Source organism: Somniosus microcephalus, chromosome 7, assembly GCF_052327205.1.
Source record: "Somniosus microcephalus isolate GS21.2 chromosome 7, FLI_Smic_1.0, whole genome shotgun sequence".
NCBI classification, from domain to species: Eukaryota; Metazoa; Chordata; class Chondrichthyes; order Squaliformes; family Somniosidae; genus Somniosus; species Somniosus microcephalus.
In genome coordinates this window covers 252,160-277,656 of record NC_140993.1, presented here as the reverse complement: position 1 = coordinate 277,656, position 25,497 = coordinate 252,160, and the positions used below count along the sequence as shown (strand labels likewise).

The window sequence follows — 25,497 nt, the reverse complement described above, 5'->3', positions numbered from 1 at the left end:
TTTGAACGCCTGATACTCAATAGGAAAGCACCAACTGTAGATGAGAAGATCATTCCAGAGCAAGCAGGTTTCCGCCCCGGCAAATCAACAACAAGCCAACTGCTCAACCTCACACAACACATCGAAGATGGTTTTGAGCAAGGGATGGTAACAGGTGCTGTTTTTGTAGACCTGTCAGCAGCAGACGTTACAGTGAACCATAGACGTCTCCTCTGCAAGATTCTAGAGATGACAAAAGATATTCACTTAACAGAGCTGTTAGAAAGCATGCTTCAGACTCGCCGGTTCTATGTTGAACTAGGTGGGAAGCGCAGCGGGTGGCATATTCAGAAGAATGGTCTTCCTCAGGGAAGCATGCTTGCACCACTGCTGTACAACATCTACATGAATGACCAACCTATAGACGGTGTCACACGCTGTTTTATATATGCTGATGACTTATGTGTCACTGCCCAAAGCACTGATTTTAACACCGTGGAGAAAACGCTTTCTGAGGCCTTGGAGGGACTAAAATCCTACTATGAAGAAAACCACCTTTGCGCAAACCCATCAAAAATGCAAGTTTGTGCATTCCACCTCAGAAACCGTGAAGCCAAACGCCAGTTGAAAGTAACCTGGTGTGGAGCAACACTGACGCATTGCGAGCACCCTATCTACTTAGGAGTCACCCTTGACCGATGTCTCACCTTCAAGAACCACATCGAGAAGACAAAGGCAAAAGTAAGTGCAAGAAACAACATCCTGAATAAGCTCACTAACACAAGATGGGGATCAAGCCTGAAAACATTGTGAACCTGTGCACTTGCTCTTTGCTATTCCACTGCCGAATAAGCTTGCCCTGCATGGGAAAGTTCTACTCATGCCAAGAAAATGGATGCCGTTCTGAATGCAAGCTGCCGATTTATCACAGGTTGCTTAAAACCAACAAACACCAACAGCCTATATATCCTGGTGGGTATCGCTCCCCCTGATATAAGAAGAACGGTAGCCAGCAAGAAAGAGCGACTCCGTCAAACATCTGATGAGAGGCACTCTCTGCATTGTCATACACCTACACCCAGCCGTCTAAAGTCCAGGAAGAGCTTCATGAACAGTGTTGTTCCATTACAATCAACCTCATCTGAAGCCCGCATCGCCTTGTGGAAAGACTGGCTCGCCAGTCTTGAACAACCCCCAGCGATGGAAATTTTACCTGATGAAAGCCTCCCCCCAGGAGCCAATTGCAACTGGGCAATCTGGAAGTGCCTTAACAGACTTAGGACTGGTGTAGGTTGCTCAAAGGTGTCACTAAGCCAATGGGGATATTCAACCAGTCCGACAACTGTTGCAGATCTTGCTGAATCCAACAACAAGTCGCAAAGATGTGTCCAGTTCTGGCTGGGCTATGTATAGACTGTCCGTGGACACGATAAGAAGAAGAAGCCTCCCCCTCCCCCACACTTTTTAAACCGACGGGAAGGCCCCATGCGAGCACCGCTCCCCCAGCGGATGCCGTTTCCTCTGTGCTCGGCTGATAAGGACTACAAACACGGTCGTGGTTGCTCTTTCCCTCTGCTCTCTGTCCCGTTCATTTACAGCGCCTGCCGATGAATTAAAAGCTTGTTTAAGGGACGAGACTCTGATTTCAGTCACTTTATTCTCTGGGGAGCTGGCCAAGCACGCCGTGTCGGAAGGGACAAAGGCGGTGACCAAATACACCAGCTCCAAGTAAAACTACACGCTGTCCTGAAAGAACAAACCCAAAACACAACGGCTCTTTTAAGAGCCACCCACAACCTTTCTGAAAGAGCTACACAAACGCATCTCCCTTTAGGCTCAATTTACTGTAATTATTTCCGTAACAAGTGTGAGAACGTTTAAAGTTCCAGCTGTAGATTTAGTTTTGTCTTTTCAGATAAGCAGTTTCACTGACCGGATCGACCTTAGTGTCGCTGTTGTATTTCCCGTCCAGTAAACGACAAACACGGTCCCTGATCGCTCTTTCCCTTTACTCTCAGAACCGTTCACTTGCAGCGCCTTCCGGCGAATTAAAAGCTTGTTTTCGAGAGGAGACTCTGATTTCATTCACCTCAATCTCTATAAAAACATTTTCATTTTTTTAATGCCAGTTGTGGTCAATCATTTTATTAACCCGAGAATTCCTGCATTGTAACAACCCTGAATGGGGGTTCTTAGAGACCAGAACGGGGTCAGTTTGATCACTCTGTCCATCTTCTCTTCTCACAGCAGGACACCCAGATCTAGTTTCACTCCTGCAGCAGCGCCTGTGCAAAGGATCGATCGATAATCTGAATCCTCACTTTTACAAAGATTGAGCAGGAATGTGTCCCGTTACAGAATCAATGGGGATTTAATCCCGCCCGTGAAGTTTCGATATTGAACCCGGAATTAATCCTGATTGTAACAGCCTAGAATTTGCACGGATGAGATGGAATAAGACACAAGGAATTATTTGGAACTCCTTGGCTATGAGTAAATTTATTCAGGAAAATATTGGCGGGCTTTTTTAAATTAAAAAATCGTTGACGATCTGAATGTTGAGGCAGTTATTTCCGCCCTGTTTTGATTGGCGGGAAAAGCAGACTGTGATTGGTCACCGGAAAGCACCAATGAAATTCACCACAGAGCGACCAATCACAAGTACGCTCTCTGCATTCCTCCAGAAGGCATAAGAAGGGCAGATATGGGAGGAGATTTTCATTCTTTCTTTCAAGGAGTGAATTGTGGAAATGTCTGGAAGAGGAAAAACCGGCGGTAAAGCTCGGGCCAAGGCTAAGTCTCGCTCATCCCGGGCCGGACTACAGTTCCCTGTGGGTCGTGTTCACAGGCTCCTGCGAAAGGGCAACTACGCTGAGCGTGTGGGTGCCGGAGCCCCGGTCTACATGGCTGCTGTGCTCGAGTATCTGACCGCTGAAATCCTGGAGCTGGCCGGCAACGCGGCCCGCGACAACAAGAAGACCCGCATCATCCCCAGACACCTGCAGCTGGCCATCCGCAATGATGAGGAGCTCAACAAGCTGCTTGGAAAGGTGACCATCGCTCAGGGCGGGGTGCTGCCTAATATCCAGGCCGCGCTGCTGCCCAAGAAAACCAGCACTGCCAGCTCCAAGAGCAAGTAAAGCGGACAAGATTCAATCTAATAACCCTAAGGCTCTTTTCAGAGCCACCCACTTTATCTGTGAAAGAGCTGGTTACTGTTCAAACATATTCGGCTATAAACAGGACACTGTTGAGCATGTAGAAATCTAGATGTACAAACACTAGCGGGCTTGCTGTGAGCGAATATTCAGATCGGTGATTCAATATAGAGAAGGTCTGGCTTCAGAGTAAAACAAAACACACGGAACCTGAACGTGAGACCGGCACTCAATGAACATGTTATTGGGAGAGCCGAATATGAACGGATGTTTAGAACCGAGTAGAAATTGAGTGAGCGGTGGATGGGCTTACCGTTCGTTGTTGGGACAATAATTCCATAGGGAGAAATATATACATCCGGAACCATACAAACATTTCCCCTTTTATTTGGCAGAATCGAACCAGAATTGGAGCTCTGGTTAATTTAAAATATTTCCAATAGTAACTAAAGTTCCCGCCTGTCCCCGCATTAAGAGCTGGCTTTAAAGGTGAGAGTCAGACTTCAGACACCTCGTTCTCTCGGATCTATCCCAGTATGTGAAGTTGGATCAATTTACTATCAGAAATTACATAGTTTCCGACTCACACTGGGCGTGTTCATTCAGTCTATTGGGCAGCTCACTCACATTTTAACCTAGATCATAAACGCACCTTCAGATATTCACTGCCCCCACTATAAATCCCCAGTTACATTAACACAAGACTTGCACGGTGTGTGCACAGACCAATTTGCCTTGCGCCGATCGCAGCTCTTTCTTTTGCTGATTTGGTGGCTCTTAAAAGAGCCGTTGTTGTATCTGGTGCTAAAGTCTGGAGCCGGGCAGAGTGAGTTTAGGCGCGCTCCCCGCGGATGCGGCGAGCCAGCTGGATATCTTTGGGCATGATGGTGACTCGCTTGGCGTGGATGGCGCACAGGTTGGTGTCCTCAAAGAGCCCCACCAGGTAAGCCTCGCTAGCCTCCTGCAGGGCCATGACGGCCGAGCTCTGGAAACGCAGGTCGGTCTTGAAGTCCTGAGCGATCTCCCGCACCAGGCGCTGGAAGGGCAGTTTGCGGATCAGCAGCTCGGTGGATTTCTGGTAGCGGCGGATCTCCCTCAGAGCCACAGTGCCGGGTCTGTAGCGATGGGGCTTCTTTACTCCGCCCGTAGCTGGAGCGCTCTTCCGGGCCGCTTTGGTCGCCAGCTGTTTGCGAGGAGCTTTGCCTCCGGTCGATTTGCGCGCTGTCTGCTTGGTCCTGGCCATTTTCTGAACCGATCTCAGCACAATCTGGAACACATAGACTGTTAATGCGGAATCTGCTGTGTGTCCGCCTTGTTATACTCAGTGGGGGACCGCCCCGAGCACTGATTGGCTGGAGACCGGCGCCCAGACACTTTCATCCCAATTCTGACCAGTCAATGAAACGCTGGACTCTCAGACCCCGATTGGCTGAGCTGGGATTAATCGCCCATTTCAAAACGCCCGCCAATTTTAGTGCAGGAAATAACCGTTTTGACACAAATCAATTTTATCCTGCACAAATTGAAAGGATCATTGCCGGAATCATTGAAGGTTTTAAATGTACCTTCCTGGGCTTGGTGCTTTAGGGCCCTTCTCCCTCTGGGCTGTTGATGCTGACAGGAGCGGGGAAAGGGACCCGCGCCAATCTCCCGCTCTTCCACTCGATTCCTCTCACCTCTCCTCTCCAGCCCATTCAGAATTTCCCTCCGCCCGTCCCATTGTGAGGTTAGCCGCCGCTTTCAGGGGAGAGGATCAGAAATCAGTCGCTTCTCTCTGTCCCCGTGGAGCCTGTGAGAAGGGCTTGGCCAAGAATCTGTCATTCGGGAACTGTGCAGTGAGAGATCTGATACTCGGCACATTTTAGATTGCTGAATGGAGATTTATTGCCGCCGGTTTCAGTTCAGAGGCTGACAAATTAAACCTGTTCATAAAACATCTCAAGGAATGTGTGACGGTGAACGCAGAATAACAGAACGAAGGCCCGACCAGCCTGCTGATTATTACAATTATAATCATTACAGTACAAGACAATGAACAAATGTATAGATGTGATGTGGCTTTTCACTGAGGAGAGAATGTGCCGTCTGGGCAAATAAACCTCTCTCGAACCTTGGTGCTACCGAAAGCTAAATTCGGAAATTCCAAAATCCACAACGCAGCGCAATCCGTTTCTAATATTTCTGGCTACAATCTATTTCTGACCACAATCTAACCCCGCTCCCGTCGCAAGGTCACTGCTCTCTCTGTGAGGCGTTGGGTGGCTCTTAAAAGAGCCTTTGTGTTGTGTTTGGTAAAAAGAGTCGAGTTGTTCAGCCGCCGAATCCATAGAGAGTGCGGCCCTGCCTTTTCAGAGCGTACACCACATCCATGGCAGTGACCGTCTTGCGCTTGGCGTGCTCAGTGTAGGTGACCGCATCCCTGATCACATTCTCCAGAAAAACCTTCAGCACCCCGCGGGTCTCCTCGTAGATCAGACCCGAGATCCGCTTGACACCGCCACGGCGAGCCAGGCGGCGGATGGCTGGTTTGGTGATGCCCTGGATGTTGTCACGGAGCACTTTACGGTGCCGCTTGGCTCCGCCTTTGCCAAGTCCTTTGCCTCCTTTACCGCGTCCAGTCATGATGATTCTTCAGTCAAATTTCTGCTGAATGAAAAACGAAAGGCTTCTGGCTGCTCTTATATACAGCCGACTCTGACCTGACTGAGAAAGCGCAGAGTGAGAGAGGCGGGGAGGGGAGGATACAGAGTGAGAGATTGAACAGAGAGAGCTGGAGGGGAGGAGACAATTTCAAGAGTGACAGACAGAGCAGAGAGCGGCCTCTGATCTTCCAGCTCCACCTCCAGCTTTCTGCAACCGCCAATTTCAAACCGTTCATCGACAGTAGAACCGAAACCCAGCGCTCCGCACAAACCCTTACAGAGTCGGACTTTATATTCAAGGGTTTCCTGAAACCAGAAGCTTTTTAAATAAGGTCCTGTTACAATTAACTATCAGTAATATTCCCGCCTATATACAGTCCCTTCGATCACAAGTCATCCCGTCTCCTTCCATGTCAATCTCTGACCTTATTCCATCTCCCCTCACAGGCGGGTTCAGCAGTTTACAAACACTTTATTCCAGGTGATTTGGAGAATCTCAGGTGTTGGGGTTTGAATTGTGACGTGGGGTATCTCCCCCAGTGTCACCGTCTCACCCTGAACCTGTGAACCCCTGAAAATGACCATAACCTGAGACTGGAGCCGAACACCCCACCCCCAGTTAGAGTGAGGCCCGGCCCGGAATTCCCATTCTCTGTGTTTTATTGCAGACACTGGAGCAGGGGTGGGTGCAGCGAATGTCTGCGAGTCACCAGGGAGCCGCGGTTCATTTGAAATGATTTCAATCGGGAATCTGAGCCCGGCCCCGCGACATGGATCATCTGTGTTAGATCAGTGTGTTAATGGAGACACGGAATGCAGGAGTTGATTTAACAAGTGTTTATTGAACAAAGTCTGGTGGTGAACTAACTACACAAGACGCTATACAGGCTTATATACCCGAGTGGTTACTACTGGTACTACAGTATACAGGGGCTTCAAAAACATAGTTCCTCTTAAAGGTACATACACTACAATTCCTCCCCTTTTTGATAAATAGTACATAACATTTTAAGTAATCATTAAATAACATTTTTACAAGAACAGTAATATACACATTTGCTGAAGTTAATCAATTACAAATTCAGTCTCTCTGGAGGCTTCCTGACTCGGTCCGGATAACGCCTCGGTGGTGTAGTAGGTTCTTTTGGCAAGGTCGATTTGGTTTCAATGCCAGTGTCCGTTTCATCTGGTTCCAGTATCACCGGATCGGAGGTAGATACTATGGGTATCTCTGCTTAATCACTAGGCATATAGAGTTGTGGTGTAGGTTGTCCTTTTTTGGATGACTCTATGATCTGGTCAGCATGGCGCCTTATTATGCTTTCTCCAATGTCCACGGTATACATCAGCGGTCCTCGTCGTGTGCAAATAGTTCCAGGCTGCCATTTCTCGGTACGGTAGTCCCGGGCCAAAACTGGTTGACCTAACTGGAAGGTTCTAGTTGGCCGTTCATTCATGCTTTGAAATTGCCGGTTCTCTACGTCCCTTCTGACGTTTGGCTTGACCAAATCCAGCTGGCATCTTTGGCTTCTATTGAAAAACATCATGGCAGGGGTTTGGTTTGTAACCACATGTGTTGCATTCCTGTATGCAAACAAGAATTTATCTACCTTATGTTGTAGATTTATGTCTTCATTACCCATGGCCTTTATGGCCTTCTTGAAGGCCTGGACAAACCTTTCAGCCAATCCACTGGTGGCGGGATGGTATGAGGCGGACGTGTAGTGCTTAACCCCATTGTTTTTTAAGAACTTCCTGAATTCTTCGGATACAAATTGCAGTCCATTATCAGAACAGATCTGTTCAGGCAGCCCATTCCTGGCGAATATGGTCCTTAATACTGTGATGGTTTTTTCCGTGGTGGTGGAGGACATCTTTATTACCTCCGGCCACTTGGAGTGTGCATCCACTGCGATTAAGAACATTGAGTCCATAAATGGACCAGCAAAGTCGATATGTACCCTTTGCCATGGAGATGAGGGCCACTCCCATGGATGTAGAGGGGCTTGTGGTGGGGCATTTTGGACCTTCTCACATCCTAGACAGCTCTTGGTCATTTCTTCGATGTCTCCATCGATACCTGGCCACCACACAAACGCTCTGGCTAAGTTCTTCATTTTCACTCCACCCAGATGCCCCTCGTGAAGCTCCTTTAGCACTCTATCCTTGAGTTTGGGTGGGATCACCACTCTGGATCCACACATCAAGTTTCCTCGGCACACTGACAGCTGTTCCCTTCTTTGCGAGAATGCTGGCAACAGTGGTTCGCCATGTGCTGGCCATCCCTTCACGGTTAAATCGTAGACTCGTGAGAGAGTCGGGACATTTCGCGTTTCCTTTTCAATGGTAGAATTTGTCACCAGTAGACATTCCACTATGGTCGAGTGGAACATCTCCACTGGGTCCACTGTAGGTGCCTCTTCCACCGTTGGCAACGGTAGGCGTGATAACCTGTCAACATTCCCATGCTGTTTTGTCCCTTTGTATTCTATGTCATATTGGTGTGCCCCTAGGAAAAGGGACCACCTCTGTAGCCTTTGCGCTGTCATAATGGGAACGCCCTTTTTAGGGTTGAATATGGAGATGAGGGTTGATGGTCAGTCAACAAGGTAAACTTTTGTCCGTGTAGGTATTGGTTGAATTTCTTCACCCCCCACACCAGGCTGAGTGCCTCCTTGTCGATCTGGGCATAGTTACGCTCAGCTGAGTTCAATGAGCGTGACGCAAAAGCTATCGGCCGCTCCGAGCCATCAGGGAATCTATGCAATAAGGGGATGCATCGCATGCCAGTCGGATTGGCAGTGATGGGTTGTAATGAGCCAACACTTCCCTGGACGTGATCAAGCTTTTGCATTTATGGAAGGCACGTTTACAGTCTTCGCTCCATTTCCAAACTACTCCCGTTTGTAGCAGTGCGTTAAGAGGGTGCAGAACCATCGACAAGTTCGGTAAAAATTTATGATAGTAATTTACTAATCCCAGGAACAACCTTAATTGTGAGACATTTTCAGGCGCTGGGGCCTTTACAACCGCTTCAATTTTTACAGGTGACTTATGCAACCCTTCTTCGTTAATGACATGGCCACAATATGATATTTGTTTCAGCAAAAATTCGCACTTGGGCGATTTGCTCGTAGGCCCCGTTCTCTCAGCCTTGTGAGCACCTGCTCCAAGTTGGCAAGGTGCTCGTTGTCGTTTTCTCCTGTTCCAAGGATGTCGTTTAGGTAGCATTGAGTTCCCGGAATCCCTTGCAGCACTTGCTCCATAGCTCTTTGCCAGATAGCCGGAGCTGATGCCACTCTGAAAACCAGTTGATTGTACTGGTACAGGCCTTTGTGTGTGTTTATCGTGAGATACTTTTTAGAGGCCTCCTCACCCTCCATCTGTAGATATGGCTGTGCTAAGTCAATTTTGTTGAAACGTTTCCCTCCGGATAATGAGGTGAAAATATCTTCTATCCTCGGAAGAGGATACTGTACCGTGTGAAGAACCATGTTTACAGTCACCTTGAAGTCCCCACAGATGCGAATTTTTCTCTGTTCTTCAGATTTATCTTTATTCAACGTTTTCTTCATGACCGGGACAATAGGTGTTGCCCACTCGCTCCAATCTATCTTGGAAAACACGCCTGCTTTTTCCAAATTCTCCAGCTCTGCCTCGACGGCTGTTCGAATTGCATATGGCACCGGCCTTGCCTTAAAAAACTTGGGAATTGCCGCATCTTCCACTTTTATTGAGGCGGTGGTGCCTTTCAGGGTTCCTAGTTCCTGTTGAAACACTTCTTTTGTGTTAGCCAAGATTTCTTTCAATTGTCCAGGTATGACGTCATCATCGTTTTTTTTCTTACTAGTCACCGTCAGTGCCTGAATGGAGTGCCAGTCTAAACGTATCTTTCTCATCCATTCACATCCCAACAACGGTGGACCACCATCTTGCAGAACGTATAAATACAACTTCTGTATTTCTTTGCCGCTGTATACAACAGGCACCCCTTTTTCCCCTCTGGGGTATACTTTCTGCCCCGTATATTTCTTCAAGATAATGGATGTGTCTTTCAAAGGTATATGGGGAAATAGCCGCTCATAATCCCATCGACTCATGACGGTCAGAGCTGATCCTGCATCTAGCTTCATTTTGACTGGGGACCCCGCTATCATGAGGGTAACCCAAATGGTCTGGTAATCTTCTTTGGCAATTACATTATGTAATTTGAGACAGCTTAGTCTCTTGCTTCCGGAGTCGCTATCGCTCTTCTGGTCTTCGGAGCTACTGTCCGTCATCATTTGTACCTTCCTGTACTTTTCCTTATTGACCTTTTTACTGTCAGCGGATTTCTTTCCAGGTCTGCATACACGTGCAATGTGTCCCATCTTTCCGCATTGCCTGCATGCTTTGTCCTTGAACCAGCAGTCTTTCTGGTCATGGGTGCATCTGCCGCAGCGATAACATCTCTCGAAACCCCGTGTCATTTCATGGGTGCCGAAGTCTTGTGGCTTTTGCTGTGTCTCTGCAGCTCCTCTTGCTGCTGCTTCATATGATACAGCCACACTGAAAGCCTTGTCCAGTGTCAAAACTTTCTCAGAAAGTAGTCTTTTCTGTGTTCCTTCACTTGGGAGACCACAGACGAATTTGTCTCGTAGAGAATCTGCCAGTCCTGCCCCGAATTGGCAGTGCTTTGACAGCTTTCGTAATTCGGTGAGGTAATCAGCATTACTTTCATTCTTGTGCTGACTCCTCCTGAAGAATTTGAATCGTTCCACTATCAGCAGCAGTGTTGGGTTTAAGTGCTCCTGTAAGATATCAACAATCTCCTTAAAATTCTTGTCCATCGGTTTGGCTGGAGTAATCAAGTTTTGTAACAGCCCGTATGTCCTTGCGCCCATCAGATTTAGAAGTACCGATGCCTTTTTATCATCCGCTTCTTCATTCGCCTTGCAATATACCTCCACTCTTTCCACATATGTGGTCCAATATTCTATATCAGTATCGAAAGCAGTAATATTGCCAGTCTTCAGCATCTGGAAAATCTAAAATGGCGCTTCCCGCGCTTTTCCTCCATCCCCGATGGATCAAAATGGCACCTCCCACGCGTTTCTGCGGCTGCTGCCACCACTGTTCTCCGCGGTTCCCGTTGCGACCTGCAGCTTTTCGCGGTATTTCTATTAAAAAAAAATTTTTTTTATATATATCTCTTCAATAGTTTCTCCGTTACTTGGAGAACCATTCCCGTCATGGAGCGGACTCTCTGGGACTTTCCCATCCCTCTGCTCGGTCTGAACGCCGACCTGCTTTGCAGCACCGGCCGCGCCCTGAGTGCTCCACCCTCTCTCTCTCCTTCCTTCTGCTTCCCAACTCGCTGCCCGGCCCCGTTGCAGAGCCACCCGATCGAGCTCTAGCCCGCCGCAGCCCAGGAAGGATCAGTGCACTACCTGCCACCAGCCTGTTTAGCTGGTGAAACCACAGCTTCCCTTTCTTTTTTCTTGCCTCTGGCTTCGACCTTTGTCTGAGGAATCGATCTCCTTGAGGTGCTGCCGAATTGCAGGTAAGTTCGTTTCTAACTCATCGCCACTGTTAGATCCGTGTGTTAATGGAGACACGGAATGCAGGAGTTGATTTAGCAAGTGTTTACTGAACAAAGTCTGGAGGTGAACTAACTACACAAGACGCTATACAGGCTTATATACACGAGTGGTTACTACTGGTACTGCAGTATACAGGGGCTTCAAAAACATAGTTCCTCTTAAAGGTACATACACTACAATCTGATTCCGTGATCAGCTCTTTTTGGAAAGACGTGGGTGGCTCTGAGAAGAGCCTTTGGGTTCAGATGTTTACAAGTTGTCCTTTTTATTTTCTTTTGGGCGCTGCTTTCTGAGGCTTTGCTGATTTGGGCTTGGCCTTGGGTTTTTCCACCTTCTTGGCCGCCTTCACCATTCCGCCTCTAGCCTTCTTGTGGCTCTTCGGCTTCTTCGCCGCCGCCTTCTTCCCAGCCGCCGCTTTCGCTGTCTTTTTTGACGTTGCTGCTTTCATGGTGATCGTTTTCTTGGCTGCTGGTTTCTTAGCTGGAGATTTCTTGGCTGCTGGTTTCTTGGCTGGAGATTTCTTGGCTGCTGGTTTCTTGGCTGGAGATTTCTTGGCTGCTGGTTTCTTGGCTGCAGATTTCTTGGCTGCTGGTTTCTTCACCTTCTTTCCCTCTTTCCGCTGGGATTCCTTCTTAGCGAGCCTGAAGGAGCCCGCGGCGCCCGTGCCCTTGGTCTGCTCCAGGAAGCCGTTTTCCACTTTCCTCTTGATACTTAAATTGATCAGTGAACGCTGCTTCAGCACATCGACAGCGTTGGCAGCCAGAGCCTTCTTTATCGCCGCCAGGGACATCCCCTTGCGATCGCTGCCACTCGCCACAACCTTGAGGATCTGTTCGCCCAACGTGGGACCGGCAGGCTTGGAGCGGGGAGCCGCCTTCTTCTTCTTGCTGGGAGCCTTGGTTTGAGCGGCGGCGGCAGAAGGAGCCGTTTCAGCGGCTGCGATCTCAGTCATGTCCGCGACTCTGTAGAAAATCTCTCTGACATTCAGAGCTGGGTCAGAAATGAGACGAGAGGCGGCGCCACAGAGCTACTTATAGGCAGCGAGCGGACGGGGCGGAGACATCCTGCTGTCAGCTCCCGGCCCCTCCAGCCCCTCTGTGTTTCTCTGTCCTTATTAACTCTCCGATTCCAATTAAACTCGGGCACTCCACATTCCCAGACTGGCCTCTTTCTGTCTGGAAGACTGGGATGTTTGCTGTCGAGAAAGTTTCATCAGAATTCAAGACAACAATTTCGATTTAAAACCGTTTCATTGCTGCACTGATCGCGCTCTTTCACCCAATCGCGGAAATGTTCGCTGTTTGTCGACTGAAATTTGAAATCAACTAAAACTTCACGTTTAATTCCCACTTCAGGGCTGAGCAGGGGAGCAGGGCGATCCTATGACAGGGAAATCTTTAAATTTTACACAAGAGGGTCTCTGAAATCCGGCGATGAGAGTGGACACACAAACACAGTGACACTAGTCTAACCCACCCGCCCCTTTAACACACTCGCTGACACAATGTTCACTCTGCTCATTCACAGCACAATCTGTTCCCAGATTTACAGTTCACAGGACAGGTTTTCCTCTCCGCTCGGCCTGTGCTGTCGATTCTCGGGGTTAGTTGCAGCTTCCCAGCTCAGTCAGTGTTAAACACTCTGAGGCCGGCGCTCCTCACAGTGTCTGTTCCCCAGATTCAGGGGCAGGAGCCAATCACAGCTCTGGCTGTGTTCACCCATATCTGGTTTGAAGGTATTATATTGTTCGCAGGCAGAAATATGTTTGATTTATATGAAAATTGAAATGATGATCTCACCGCCCCTCTAGCCTCTCTCTGTCTCTCTCCGAAATTGAGGAACAGAACAGAGCAACTGGTGTCCTGTGCATTCCATTCTCAACACCCAGAGACAGCAACCAGAGAGAGAGGCAGAGAGACTGTATCAGTCTTAATGTTCGTACTCTGAGCCAGGCGGTCCACGCACTCTCTGTTACCGAGATTTAGGTGCAGGAACGTGTCACAGTTTGGCTGTGTCGAGTCTGGCCTGCTTTTAGATCATAATATTATTCACAGAAATAGTGAGACATTCTGTTCACCACACATACCCTGAACTCGGTTTCAATAGAGCGAAAACTGAGAGGTTCAGCATCGATCCAGATATAACAGGCAGGGCTGGGGGATAGAGGGACTGAGGATTGATCCTGTACACAAGGCACAGCGACAGACACAGGGGGTGACAGTCACACAGGCTCGGGAACTTGACTGGTATCTGTCGCCTACTCACCCAGCGGAGACAGGCAGAGACGGATTAAACTCCCCACTCACCAGCAGTTCAGTATCAGAGATTGACAGAGCCTGTTCCTCCCCATCCTTCCATACAGTATTGGGGAAACAAATCGCTCAAAGGGACAGGATTCGCGTCGCTCTCACACTCACCGGCAGCAACTGACGTGTGTCCAGTGTCGCTTCCTCCTCTCCTAATATCTCCTTATCTGTTTCGGTGACAATGTTTCTTTGATAACGCTCCTGTCAAGCTCATTGGGACGATTTATTCATTTAAATGTGCTTTATAAATTCAAGTTGTTGTTGCTGTTGCTTCTTTTAATTTGCCTCAGGAGAGAGGTCTGAGCATGTGTGATAAACACTTGCCTTCTCCTCCCCCTCTCCAGCACAGTGTTTAAAGCGACAGGAAGGGCCCTGCGAGCTCCCCTCCCCCAGCTCTGCCAGCGGGGACCGTTTCCTCTGTGCTCGGCTAATGATCGCTGAACACATCAGGGAGCGGAGATATCACGGGCCTGAGTAACGGAGCAAACAGCAGCCTCCTCACAGCAGCTCGTCGCACTGGGACTGTTCAGCGGCATTCGGGGCTGTTTGTACGAGACAGATTGAAGCAGGAAATATTTCCGGAACATGGAGTGAGTGGGGGAAGGGAGAGGCCATTCCCGGGCTGTGTTTGTACAGTGTAAGTTAACATAGAAAGTAAATCACCTCGCTCTTTCAAATCATTGCTGCTTTAGTTCACAAAGTGCATCTATTGCGGGCACCAGGTGAGAAGTGTGAAAGAACACATTTCAAAAATCGGTTATTTTGTTTCGATGCACTAAGTTCTCCAGAACCGTGTTGCTGGTGATTAGGAGATACATAGTCGCTCCTTCAGGTACATCAGGATCCGCGCTCTGTGGCATTCTGTTAACTACACAGGCCCTCAACTCGGTTTCCATAGAGTCATAGTCATAGATTCATAACGGCACAGAAGGAATCCGTTCGGCCCATCGAGTCCATGCCGACTCTCTGTAGAGCAATTCAGTCAGTCCCATTCCCCCGCTCTATCCCCGTAGCCCTGCAAGTGTATTTCCCTCAAGTGCCTATCCAGTCTCCCCTTGAACACATTTAGTGTCTCCGCTTCCACCACTTCCGTCGGCAGCGAGTTCCAGGTCCTCACCACTCGCTGCATTAAAAAAATGACCTCACAACCCCTCCCCCCCCCATATCTCTTGCCCAAAACCTTAATTCTGTGTTCCCTGGTCCTTGTACCATCAAGTAGTGGGAACAGCCTTTCTCCATCTAGCCTATTCAAACCCGTCATAATCTTGTACACCTCCATCAAATCACCCCTCAACCTCCTTTGCTCTAATAAAAACAAATCCAGCTTCTCCAACCTTTCCTTGTAGCTAAGACCCCCCCCCCCCGCCCGCCTCCCCAGAACTTTCTGGTCAATCTCCTCTGCACCCTCTCAAGGGCCTTCACATCCTTCCTAAAGTGTGGTGACCAGAACTGGACGCAATACTCCAGTTGTGGCCTAAACAGTGCTTTATAAAGTTTCAGCATAGCATCTCTACTTTTGTACTCAATACCTCTATTTATGAAACCCAAGATCCCATATACTTTCCTAACCACTCTCTTAATATGTCCTGCCACCTTCAGGGACCTATGTACATTAACTCCCAGGTTCTTCTGTCCCTGCACACTCTTTAAAACTGTGTCATTAAGTGTATATTTCCTCTCCCTGTTCCTTCTGCCAAAATGCATCATCTCACACGTCTCTGTATTAAGTTCTAGCTGCCACTTGTCTGTCAATTCTGCTAGCCTTTCTGTGTCCTGTTGCAGTTGATTGGTATCATGCTCACTGCCTGCCTCACCCCCAAGTTTGGTGTCATCTGCAAATTTAGAAATGCAACTTTGTATTCCAATATCCAGGTTATTTATATGGATCAAAAAAGCAGTGGCCACAGCACTGACCCTTGGGGAACACTACTGTCTACCATCCTCCAGTCTGAAAAACAGACATTTACCACAACTCGCTGTTTTCTGTCCTTAGACTGAAAACAATTCTTTGTACAGCCCAGGTACCTGTGGTTATAGTCCAGGAAGCCATCCAGAAATTCATAGGTAGTCGCATGCGAATGGGAGATATAAACCTGGCGTGTGGCATTGAGGTGGTTCCATTCATGGTCTAGTGCTGGATTTGTGTTGTGTCTGGATGCTGATAACATACCATAGAACAGTCCTACACACCTGGTTTGGAGAATCTGAGACCGGCTGTATTGAGGTGGTTCCATTCATGGTCCAGTGCTGGGTTTGTGTTGTGTCTGGATGCTGATAACTTACCATAGAACAGTCCTACCCACCTGTCGTGGAGAATCTGAGACCGACTGTATTGAGGTGTTTCCATTCATGGTCCAGTGCTGGCTTTGTGTTGTGTCTGGATGCTGATAACTTACAATAGAACAGTCCTACACACCTGTCGTGGAGAATCTGAGACCGGCTGTATTGAGGTGTTTCCATTCATGGTCCAGTGCTGGGTTTGTGTTGTGTCTGGATGCTGATAACCTACCATAGAACAGTCCTACAAACCTGGTGTGGAGAATCTGATACCCGCTGTATTGAGGTGGTTCCATTCATGGTCCAGTGATGGGTTTGTGTTGTGTGTGGATGCTGATAACTTACTATAGAACAGTCCTACACGCCTGTCATGGAGAATCTGAGACCCAATGTATTGCAGTGAGGTCAGACAAAGACAATGTTTGTATCGTGGTTTCCTCTCTCCAGATACTTTACTTTATTATAAAAAACACATTAATTATAACTTTATTTTTATATTCTACCCTCAACTGTCCATATTGTATTACCAATATTTTTCTCATATTATTATTCTCGAAGCAAAATACTTCACTGAGCCAGAATAAAAAGTGATCTCTCCTCCATGCGGAATACAAGGAGCAGCGCAGGCAGCTCCTTCTCACACACAGTAAGTATATTATCACTCACAGAATGACAGATTGAGAAAGAATCACAATCACTTACTGTAACTGAGATTGACTGACAGATACAGATGAAAACCCCACTCACATACCAGAGATTGACAGGTACAGATTAAAATCTACACTCCCATACTAGACACAGATAGAAAGACAGAAACTGACGCTCACATACCAGTTGCAGAGAGGTAGAGAGTGAAATCCACAGCCACTCACCAGAAACTGGCAGGTACAGATAAAACCCAACATGCATCCCAGAGACTGACAGGTACAGACCAAAAACAGGCTTCCATAACAGAAACTGGCAGCTACTGGTTTAAACACTTACTCATAATAGAAACTGTCTGCACTAGATCAAAAACCCTCACTCACATACCAGAGATAGGCAGGTACAGAGTAAAATCCACACTCACATACCAGAAACTGACAGGTACAGAGAAACACCCACACTCACATACCAGTACCTGAGCGTTACAGCAGAAAAGCCACACTCATGTGTCAGAAATTGACAAGTAGAGTAAAACGCACACTGACTGACGTAGATTAAATGAACTGTCACATAACAGAGAATTACAAATCGAGGGTATAACCCATGCACACATTCCAGAGCTTGAGAAGTACAGAGTAAAGCCTCTCTTCCACACCAGAAAATAACAGGTACAAAATATAAACCACACTTCCATACCAGAGGTGGACATGTAGACTGAAACACAGACTCTCACATCAAGACACTGACAGATACAAAGAAAAATATTCACTCACTTACTAGAAAACAACAGGTACAGAATAAATCACAAACTCACATTCCAGATACAGACAGGTACAGCGTTAAACCCGCACTCAAATAGCAGTAAATAGCAGTTGCAGAGTAAAGCCACAAACAAATGTGCTGTACCTTTCTGTGATTCTTTAAAAGGACAATATCCCGAATGAATAATTCGACTAAATTAATGCTGTGGTTTCCTCTTACAAGAGCCGTTGCTTTGCTTTATGCTTTCTCAGTGCGTTGTGAAATTTATTTGCAATGGCCACCGGCATTGTCCCTTCCGACACGCCGTGCTTGGCCAGCTCCCCGGGCAGCACCAGACTCACGGCGGTCTGGATGTGTGGACACAATCCGTACACTCCAAACTATTAGAGGTTGGTGCCATCTCCTGGCCGCCAGCCAGTAGTGCAACAAGATAACCATTCATCAGTAACTGTTTATATTGGAGAGAAATAAACTGAACACCTTGTTTATGTTCAGATTGAAATGATTGCAAAGTGTTTTACTCATCCTGACTAAAGCTCCAAAGACCCATTGCGTGCGATCTGTAAATACAGAAGATTACATTTTAAAATTAGAACGATGGGGGGACAGTGGTGATTGTAGCTGCTCTTTCAAGCGAGTTGATTGGTGTTCGAATTCGCGGCATCGCAACCAGGCTCCTGTTGATACAGTTTAGGTCACCCTATCGCAGTTTAATGCCTTCCAGCAAATGCCATTTCACTAAAATTTACAACAAAATAAATCATCGCCCATTTGCTTCTCCCATAAAAATGATTTTCAATTTATTTTTGTGGATTATTATTTTTAACCTATAAAGGATTTTAAAATAATAAACGGAGTGAGGGCTCAATCCAAGCGATATAATTATTCACAGTGGCCATTTTTAATTGGAGGGAAAGTGCCTCAGCATAGTGCTGACGTTCTGATTAAAATGAGTGCTGTGTCTCTCACTTGACCCACTTAGGAGCCAAAAGAAGGATATAGTCCGTAAATATATAAATTAACATATATGAGCGATGGTGGTATAGTGGTGAGCATAGCTGCCTTCCAAGCAGTTGACCTGGGTTCGATTCCCGGCCATCGCAACCGAGGTACTTTTAATACCCCTCGCAGGTCAGAACTGACATGTGGAACGTTGCAGCAGGATTTTAAGAGAAAAAAATGTCCATTGCAACTGACAAAATACTTTGATCTTCCATGGAATCCCATGCGTCTCCCACAGAATTAAAAAGGAATTTTAAAACAACAGTGAAAATGGTGATCAAAAAAGACAGAAGATTTCTAGGTCACAAACAGTGCTATGGATACTGCAGGGGAAGGTCATGTATTAGAGATTGACAGATACAGAACAAAACCAACACTCGCACGACAGAAACTGGCAGATACAGAGTAAAGCCCATACGCAATTACGAGTAATTGACAGGTACAGGGTGAAAACCTCTCTTCCATACCAGAAACTGACAGGTACAATGAAAAGCCACCCACAATTTAGCAGAAACTGGCAGGTAAAGAGTAAGACTCACACTCACATTTCAGAGATTGTTTCCCCTCACAGGAGAATCTAGAACTATGGGGCAAAGGCTCCGGAGAAATGGCCGGCCTTTTAAGACTCCGATAAGGAGGAATTTCTTCACTCAGAGGGTTGCGAATATTTGGAATTCGCTGCCCCAAGGAGCTGTGGATGCTCAGTCGTTGATTATGTTTAAGGCTGATATAGATTCTTGTACTGCAGAGGAATTAAGGGATATCGGGAAAGGACAGGAAATCCGAGTTGAGTTCGAAGGTCAGCCATGATCTTATTGAATATCAGAGCAGGCTCGAGAGGCAGTATGGCCACCCCTGCTCGAAATTCAAATGTTCTTAGAAAGTAAAACGAATACTCACATATCATAAATATGTCTGGTACAGATAAAACTATATTAATATACCAGAGAACGACGGGTATAGAGTAGAACCCACATTCATATACCAAAGATTGACAGACACAGTGTAAAACATACACTCAGACACCAGGGATTGACAGTTAGAGTGAACCCCACATGCAATTAGCAGAAATTGATTCTGTTGATACGATACACTAAGTGCCCAAAAATCTATATATCTCAGTCTTGAATATACCCACCGACTGAGCATCCACAGCCCTCTGGGGTAGAATTGAAAAGATTCATAACCGTCCGAGTGAATACATTTCTGCTCATCCCAGACCTATAAGTTGAACCAACACTACCATACACTTATACTCCAACCACTTGCAATAAGGGCAAATATAAAATTTAATTCCCAATTGATTGCTGTTAACTTTCTGTGATTCATGTACGAGGACACACAAATCCCTCTGAATACGAACATTTACTGGGCTTTCACCTTCTAAAAAATTCCGTATTTTCAATCATATAAAGTAAAACACACACACACATACCAGAGTCAGATTAATACAGAATAAAACCCACACTCAGCTACCAGAGACTGAACAACACACAGTAAAACCCGCACTCACACACCAGAGACTGTCAGGGACAGAGAGAAAGCCACACTCACATCGATGAAATTGAAAGGTACAGAATAAAGCCCACAGTCACATACCAGAGACATACAGATACAGAGTAAATATCACACTCACTTCCCAGAGATTTACTGATACAGTGTGAAATCCACACTTAAATACCAGAGACAGACAGATACAGAGTAAAACCCACACTCAATTCCCAGAGAGTATTTTTTGTGGGGGCTGCGCGACCCATTCAGATTAACATGCATGTGCAGTTGTTGCCATTAGAACATCGTAGGATCTGCTGCACAGGACCGGCAGCTTAAAGGGAACATTTGCTATAGAATAAAACCGACACTCAGATACCAGAGACTAACAGATACAGAGTGAAAGACACACTCACATACCAGACACTAACAGATACAGAGTAAAACCGACACTCACATAACAGAGACTAACAGATACAGAGTAAAACAGGGATGCGGTCACCTGCACTGAGCACGCCAAGCGCAAGACGGTCACTGCCATGCATGTGGTGTACGCTCTGAAACGGCAGGGCCGCACTCTATGGATCCGGCGGCAGAACAACTCGACTCTTTCAACCAAACACAACACAAAGGCTCTTTTAAGAGCCACTCACCACCTCACAGAGAGAGCAGTGACCTGGGAGCGGGGATAGATTGACGATTTACATTGTGATCGGTGAAGATCTATATTTAATTACAAGATCAAATTTAGGTGTGGAGGTGTTATAAATCAGCATACGCACGATGGGTCGAATGGCCTTCAGTCGTTGAATCGTAGACATTTACGGCATAGAAGGAGGTTATTCTACCCTTCATCTCTGCCGGCCGTAGCCTTGTCGGTAGCGGCACTTCTGTAACTCAATTTCTGGTCTGGGATTTATGTGGGTGTTGATTTTACTCTATATCTGACACTTTCTGGGATCTGACTGAGAGTTACTGTGTATTTCTTAGGGTCTAGTATGTGAGTGTATCTTTACTCTATAGCTCTCTGTCTCTGCGATGTATAGTATTATAGAATGTTACGGCACAGAAGGAGGCCATTCGGCCCATCGTGTCTGTCGGCCATAAACAATCTATAAAGCCAAATCGCACTTTACAGCTCTTGGTCCTTTGTCTTCCAGTTTACGGCACTTATGGTCATATCCAAGTTCTTTTATTAAATGTGATGAAGGTTTCTGTCTCTAACACCCTTTCAGGCAAAATAATTCCAGACCCCAACCACCCTGTGGGTGAAAATAAAATCTCATTTGACAGAATGTGTAAACCTCTTCAGGAACTCCCACTCCAGTGTGCGGGTCACACACTCGGTTTATCAGTAATTCGGATGATAATTAACATCGTCTTAATGAGGCCCATTTAATGAATGATAAAAGCGATTTGTAAAACGATCACATTTTTGTTGATTTAAGTGGGATAAAAAGAAATCTGATCATGCACTAAAATACAACCCTCGCCTCCCCCTCAGTTGTCGAAGCCACTTCTAAAACAGAGGAGGACAACATCGAAATTCTAACCGTAGAGCTGAGCAAAGTAGTAGTGACCTCAGTGTACAAGCCGCCTGGCACAGATTTCAGCTTCTCTAACCCTGTACCCAACCTGCACAATAAACCACAGATCATCATTGGAGACTTTAATAGCCACAGTACCCAATGGTGGCTCAAGGAGACTAACAACGATGGAGAAGCAGTCGAAGAATGGATGGACACGAACCAGCTTAGTCTCATCCACGATCCTAAATTGCCAGCCTCCTTCCACAGTGCCCGCTGGAAATGTAGATATAATCCAGATCTTGCCATTGCCAGCAAAGACATCGCTGGCCTCTGCAAGAAGCTTGTCACAGACCCAATACCACAGACACAACACCGTACTATTGGCATCCAGGCAAATGCAGCAGTGTTACCAACCATCGTACCATTCAAAAGGCGCTTCAACTTCAAGAAGGCCGATTGGAACGGTTTCACACGAGCACTTGACCGCAAGGTTAAACGCATTAAACCACTACCTGAGCACTACAACCTCTTTGCAAAAGCTGTCCAAAAAACAGCTAGAAGGAAGATCCCCCGAGGTTGCAGAGTACACTACATTCCTGGTCTCACCAAGGAGAATGCTGAACTCTACTGGGAGTATGTCTCAATGTTTGAATCTGACCCCTTCTCAGAGGAAACAATATCTACCGGTGGGAGGGTGATGTTAAGTATCTCTCAAGAACGTCAAAACACCTGGAACACCATACACCATGATAGAGACAACAGATCTTACAAAAAACAGCAAGAAGGCATGGTCTCTCATACGCAAACTTGGTGGTGATCCCAAGAAAGCTGCCCAACATCCAAATGTGTCTGCTAACCAAGTTGCACACCAGTTGCTCCTGAATGGAAAAATCAACAAGAAACAACCAAGAGCACAACTAGATAGGAATAAGTACAGCGATGATCCTGGCTTCACTAGACCATTCACCATGGAAGAGCTGGAAACTGGTACATCTAATCTAAAACACGGGAAAGCAATTGGTCTTGACAAAATAGCAATGGAGCAGATAAAGCATTTTGGACAGCAAGCAAAGAAGTGGCTCCTACAATTGCTCAACCACTGTCTGGCAACACACAAGCTACCTAATATCTGGCAGAAGGCACATGTAATAGCACTATTAAAGCCTGGAAAAGATCCCTCAGATCCTAAGAGTTTTCGGCCAATTTCACTGCTTTGCCACACCTATAAGCTGTTTGAACGCCTGATACTCAATAGGATAGCACCAACTGTAGATGAGAAGATCATTCCAGAGCAAGCAGGTTTCCGCCCCGGCAAATCAACAACAAGCCAACTGCTCAACCTCACACAACACATCGAAGATGGTTTTGAGCAAGGGATGGTAACAGGTGCTGTTTTTGTAGACCTGTCAGCAGCATACAATACAGTGAACCATAGACGTCTCCTCTGCAATCTTCTAGAGATGACAAAAGAGATTCACTTAACAGAGCTGTTAGAAAGCACGCTTCAGAATCGCCGGCTCTATGTTGAATTAAGTGGGAAGCGCAGCAGGTGGTGTATTCAGAAGAATGGTCTTCCTCAGGGAAGCGTGTTTGCACCGCTGCTGTACAACATCTACATGAATGAACAACCTATTGACGGTGTCACACGCCGTTTTATATAGGCTGATGACTTAGGTGTCACTGACCAAAGCATTGAATTTAACACCGTGGAGAAAGCGCTTTCTGAGGCCTTGGAGGGACTAAAATCCCACTATGAAGAAAACAACATTCGCGCAAACCCATCAAAGACGCAAGTTTGTGCATTCCACCTCAGAAACCGTGAAGCCAAACGCCAGTTGAAAGTAACCTGGTGTGGAGCAACACTGACGCATTGCAAGCACCCTATCTACTTAGGAGTCACCCTTGACAGATGTCTCACCTTCAAGAACCACATCGAGAAGACAAAGGTGAAAGTAAGTGCACGAAACAACATCCTGAATAAGCTAACTAACACAAGATGGGGAGCAAGCCCGAAAACATTGCGAACCAGTGCACTTGCTCTTTGCTATTCCACTGCCGAATATGCCTGCCCTGCATGGGAAAGGTCTACTCATGCCAAGAAGATGGATGCCATTCTGAATGCAAGCTGCCGATTTATCACAGGTTGCTTAAAACCAACAAAGACCAACAGCCTATATACCCTGGCGGGTATCGCTCCCCCTGATATTAGAAGAATGGTGGCCAGCAAGAAAGAGCGACTCCGTCAAACATCAGATGAGAGGCACCCTCTGCATTGTCATACACCTACACCCAGTAATCTAAAGTCCAGGAAGAGCTTCATGAACAGTGTTGTTCCATTACAATCAACCTCATCTGAAGCCCGCATCGCCTTGTGGAAAGACTGGCTCACCAGTCCTGAACAACCCCCAGCAATGGAAATTTTACCTGATGAAAACCTCCCCCCAGGAGCTAATTGCAACTGGGCAACCTGGAAGTGCCTTAACAGACTTAGGACCGGTGTAGGTTGCTCAAAGGTGTCACTAAGCAAATGGGGATATTCAACCAGTCCGACAACTTGTGAATGTGGAAATGAGGCATAGACTATGCAACATCTCCTGCAATGCACATTGTTAGAGGAACCCTGCACTGTTGCAGATCTAGCGAATCCAACAACAAGGCGCAAAAATGTGTCCAGTTCTGGCTGGGCTATGTATAGACTGTCCGTGGACACGATAAGAAGAAGAAGCCTCCCCCTCCCCTGCACTTTTTAAACCGGCGGGATGGACCCATGCGAGCACCGCTCCCCCAGCGGATGCCGTTTCCTCTGTGCTCGGCTGATAAGGACTACAAACACGGTCGTGGTCGCTCTTTCCCTCTGCTCTCTGTCCGGTTCATTTACAGCGCGTGCCGACGAATTAAAAGCTTGTTTAAGGGACGAGACTCTGATTTCAGTCACTTTATTCTCTGTCAAGACCTTTCCAATTTATTTATGCAATTTAGGAGTCATCCGTTTATTAAGTGAGACTTCCTGCAGTGTAACAAGGCAGAATGGGAGTTATTTTAGAGAACAGAAGGGGGCCAGATTGATCACTATGTCCCTCTTCCCTTTTCACAGCAGGACTCCCAGTTCTAGTTTCACTCCCGCAGCCGCGCCTGTGCAAATGATCGGTCGATAATCTGTGAAACCTCACTTTTACAAAGATTGACCTGGAATGTCTCCTATTACAGAATCAATGGGGATTGAATCGCACCTGTTACAGTTTGAAATTGAACCCGAAATTAATCCTGATTGTATCTGTTAGATCCGTGATTCTTTAAATAGGATGTTTCCCCAAGAACTACACGGAGGCTGTAACTTAACAATCAACAGGTGTTTACTGGAGTAGAGTAGTCTCAAGACTGAAGTACAGAAGCCTGCTCCGGCTTTATATACAGGTGTGGTCACTGCCGGTACTACAGTATACAGGAGCTGTAAAACAGTTCTCTCTTAAAGGTAGATACACAACAATTCCTCCCCTTTTAGATTAACAGTACCCATAACATTCAAATAACAGTTAACACTTTAACATGCACAATAAACAGAAATAGTCCATTTATAAATTCAGTCTTTGGGGCGGCTTCCTGATCCTTTCTAGATAGCGCCTTTGATGCGCTATCAATTACCCATAAAAGACGGAGAGTTAGGAGAGTAACTAAAAGGCTTTTATTAACAAAGAACAGAGCATGCCTCTCGTGGTTGACTGGTTTCCAAGAGGGCAGGGGCCTGCAGAGCTGTCACCTTTATACCTGGGCATGTGGGTGGAGCCAGGGGCGGAGCCAGCTGAGGCATGCATAGATACAACACTGTGCAACAACAGCAACAACGGTGAACAACAATAACAGTGGTTTACCACATTCACCCCTTGTTTAAAATTGAGTCCGGCGGGGTGAAGTGTACTAAAGGTTCGTGTAAGTAAGTCTATCAGGTGGCCTTGTATGCCGTCCTGATCGTCGTGGTGGCGGCGGTGATGGTGCAGCATCCAACGTTGAATCTGGCGTCTCATTGAGTGGTTGGGTGGTCAATGATGGGTCCTGGGGCTGCGGCATGCCGTCTACAGGTGTTGGGTTGTGGGTAGTGGTGGATGGCAATGGTAGTGTTTCAGGGG

The 25,497-nt window shown here is 46.7% G+C and overlaps 2 protein-coding genes and 1 non-coding gene across 3 annotated transcripts; 1 reads left to right on the top strand and 2 right to left on the bottom strand.

Moving 5' to 3' along the window:
- Window positions 1-3,928: 3,928 nt before the first annotated feature.
- Window positions 3,929-4,405, bottom strand: LOC147114430 (histone H3). The gene has a single exon (XM_085992077.1). The coding sequence runs from the start codon at window positions 4,378-4,380 to the stop codon at window positions 3,970-3,972; it is 411 nt and encodes a 136-aa protein (XP_085848203.1). The 5' UTR covers window positions 4,381-4,405; the 3' UTR covers window positions 3,929-3,969.
- Window positions 4,406-10,967: 6,562 nt separating this feature from the next.
- Window positions 10,968-12,345, bottom strand: LOC147114429 (histone H1-like). The gene has a single exon (XM_085992144.1). The coding sequence runs from the start codon at window positions 12,311-12,313 to the stop codon at window positions 11,627-11,629; it is 687 nt and encodes a 228-aa protein (XP_085848270.1). The 5' UTR covers window positions 12,314-12,345; the 3' UTR covers window positions 10,968-11,626.
- Window positions 12,346-18,382: 6,037 nt separating this feature from the next.
- Window positions 18,383-18,454, top strand: trnag-ucc (transfer RNA glycine (anticodon UCC)). Its single transcript has one exon. It is a non-coding gene; the product is annotated as a tRNA-Gly (tRNA).
- Window positions 18,455-25,497: the final 7,043 nt, after the last annotated feature.

Excerpts from the sequence above, each read along its gene's own strand:
- LOC147114429 (XM_085992144.1), bottom strand. The coding sequence starts at position 12,313 with ATGACTGAGATCGCAGCCGCTGAAACGGCTCCTTCTGCCGCCGCCGCT.
- LOC147114430 (XM_085992077.1), bottom strand. The coding sequence starts at position 4,380 with ATGGCCAGGACCAAGCAGACAGCGCGCAAATCGACCGGAGGCAAAGCT.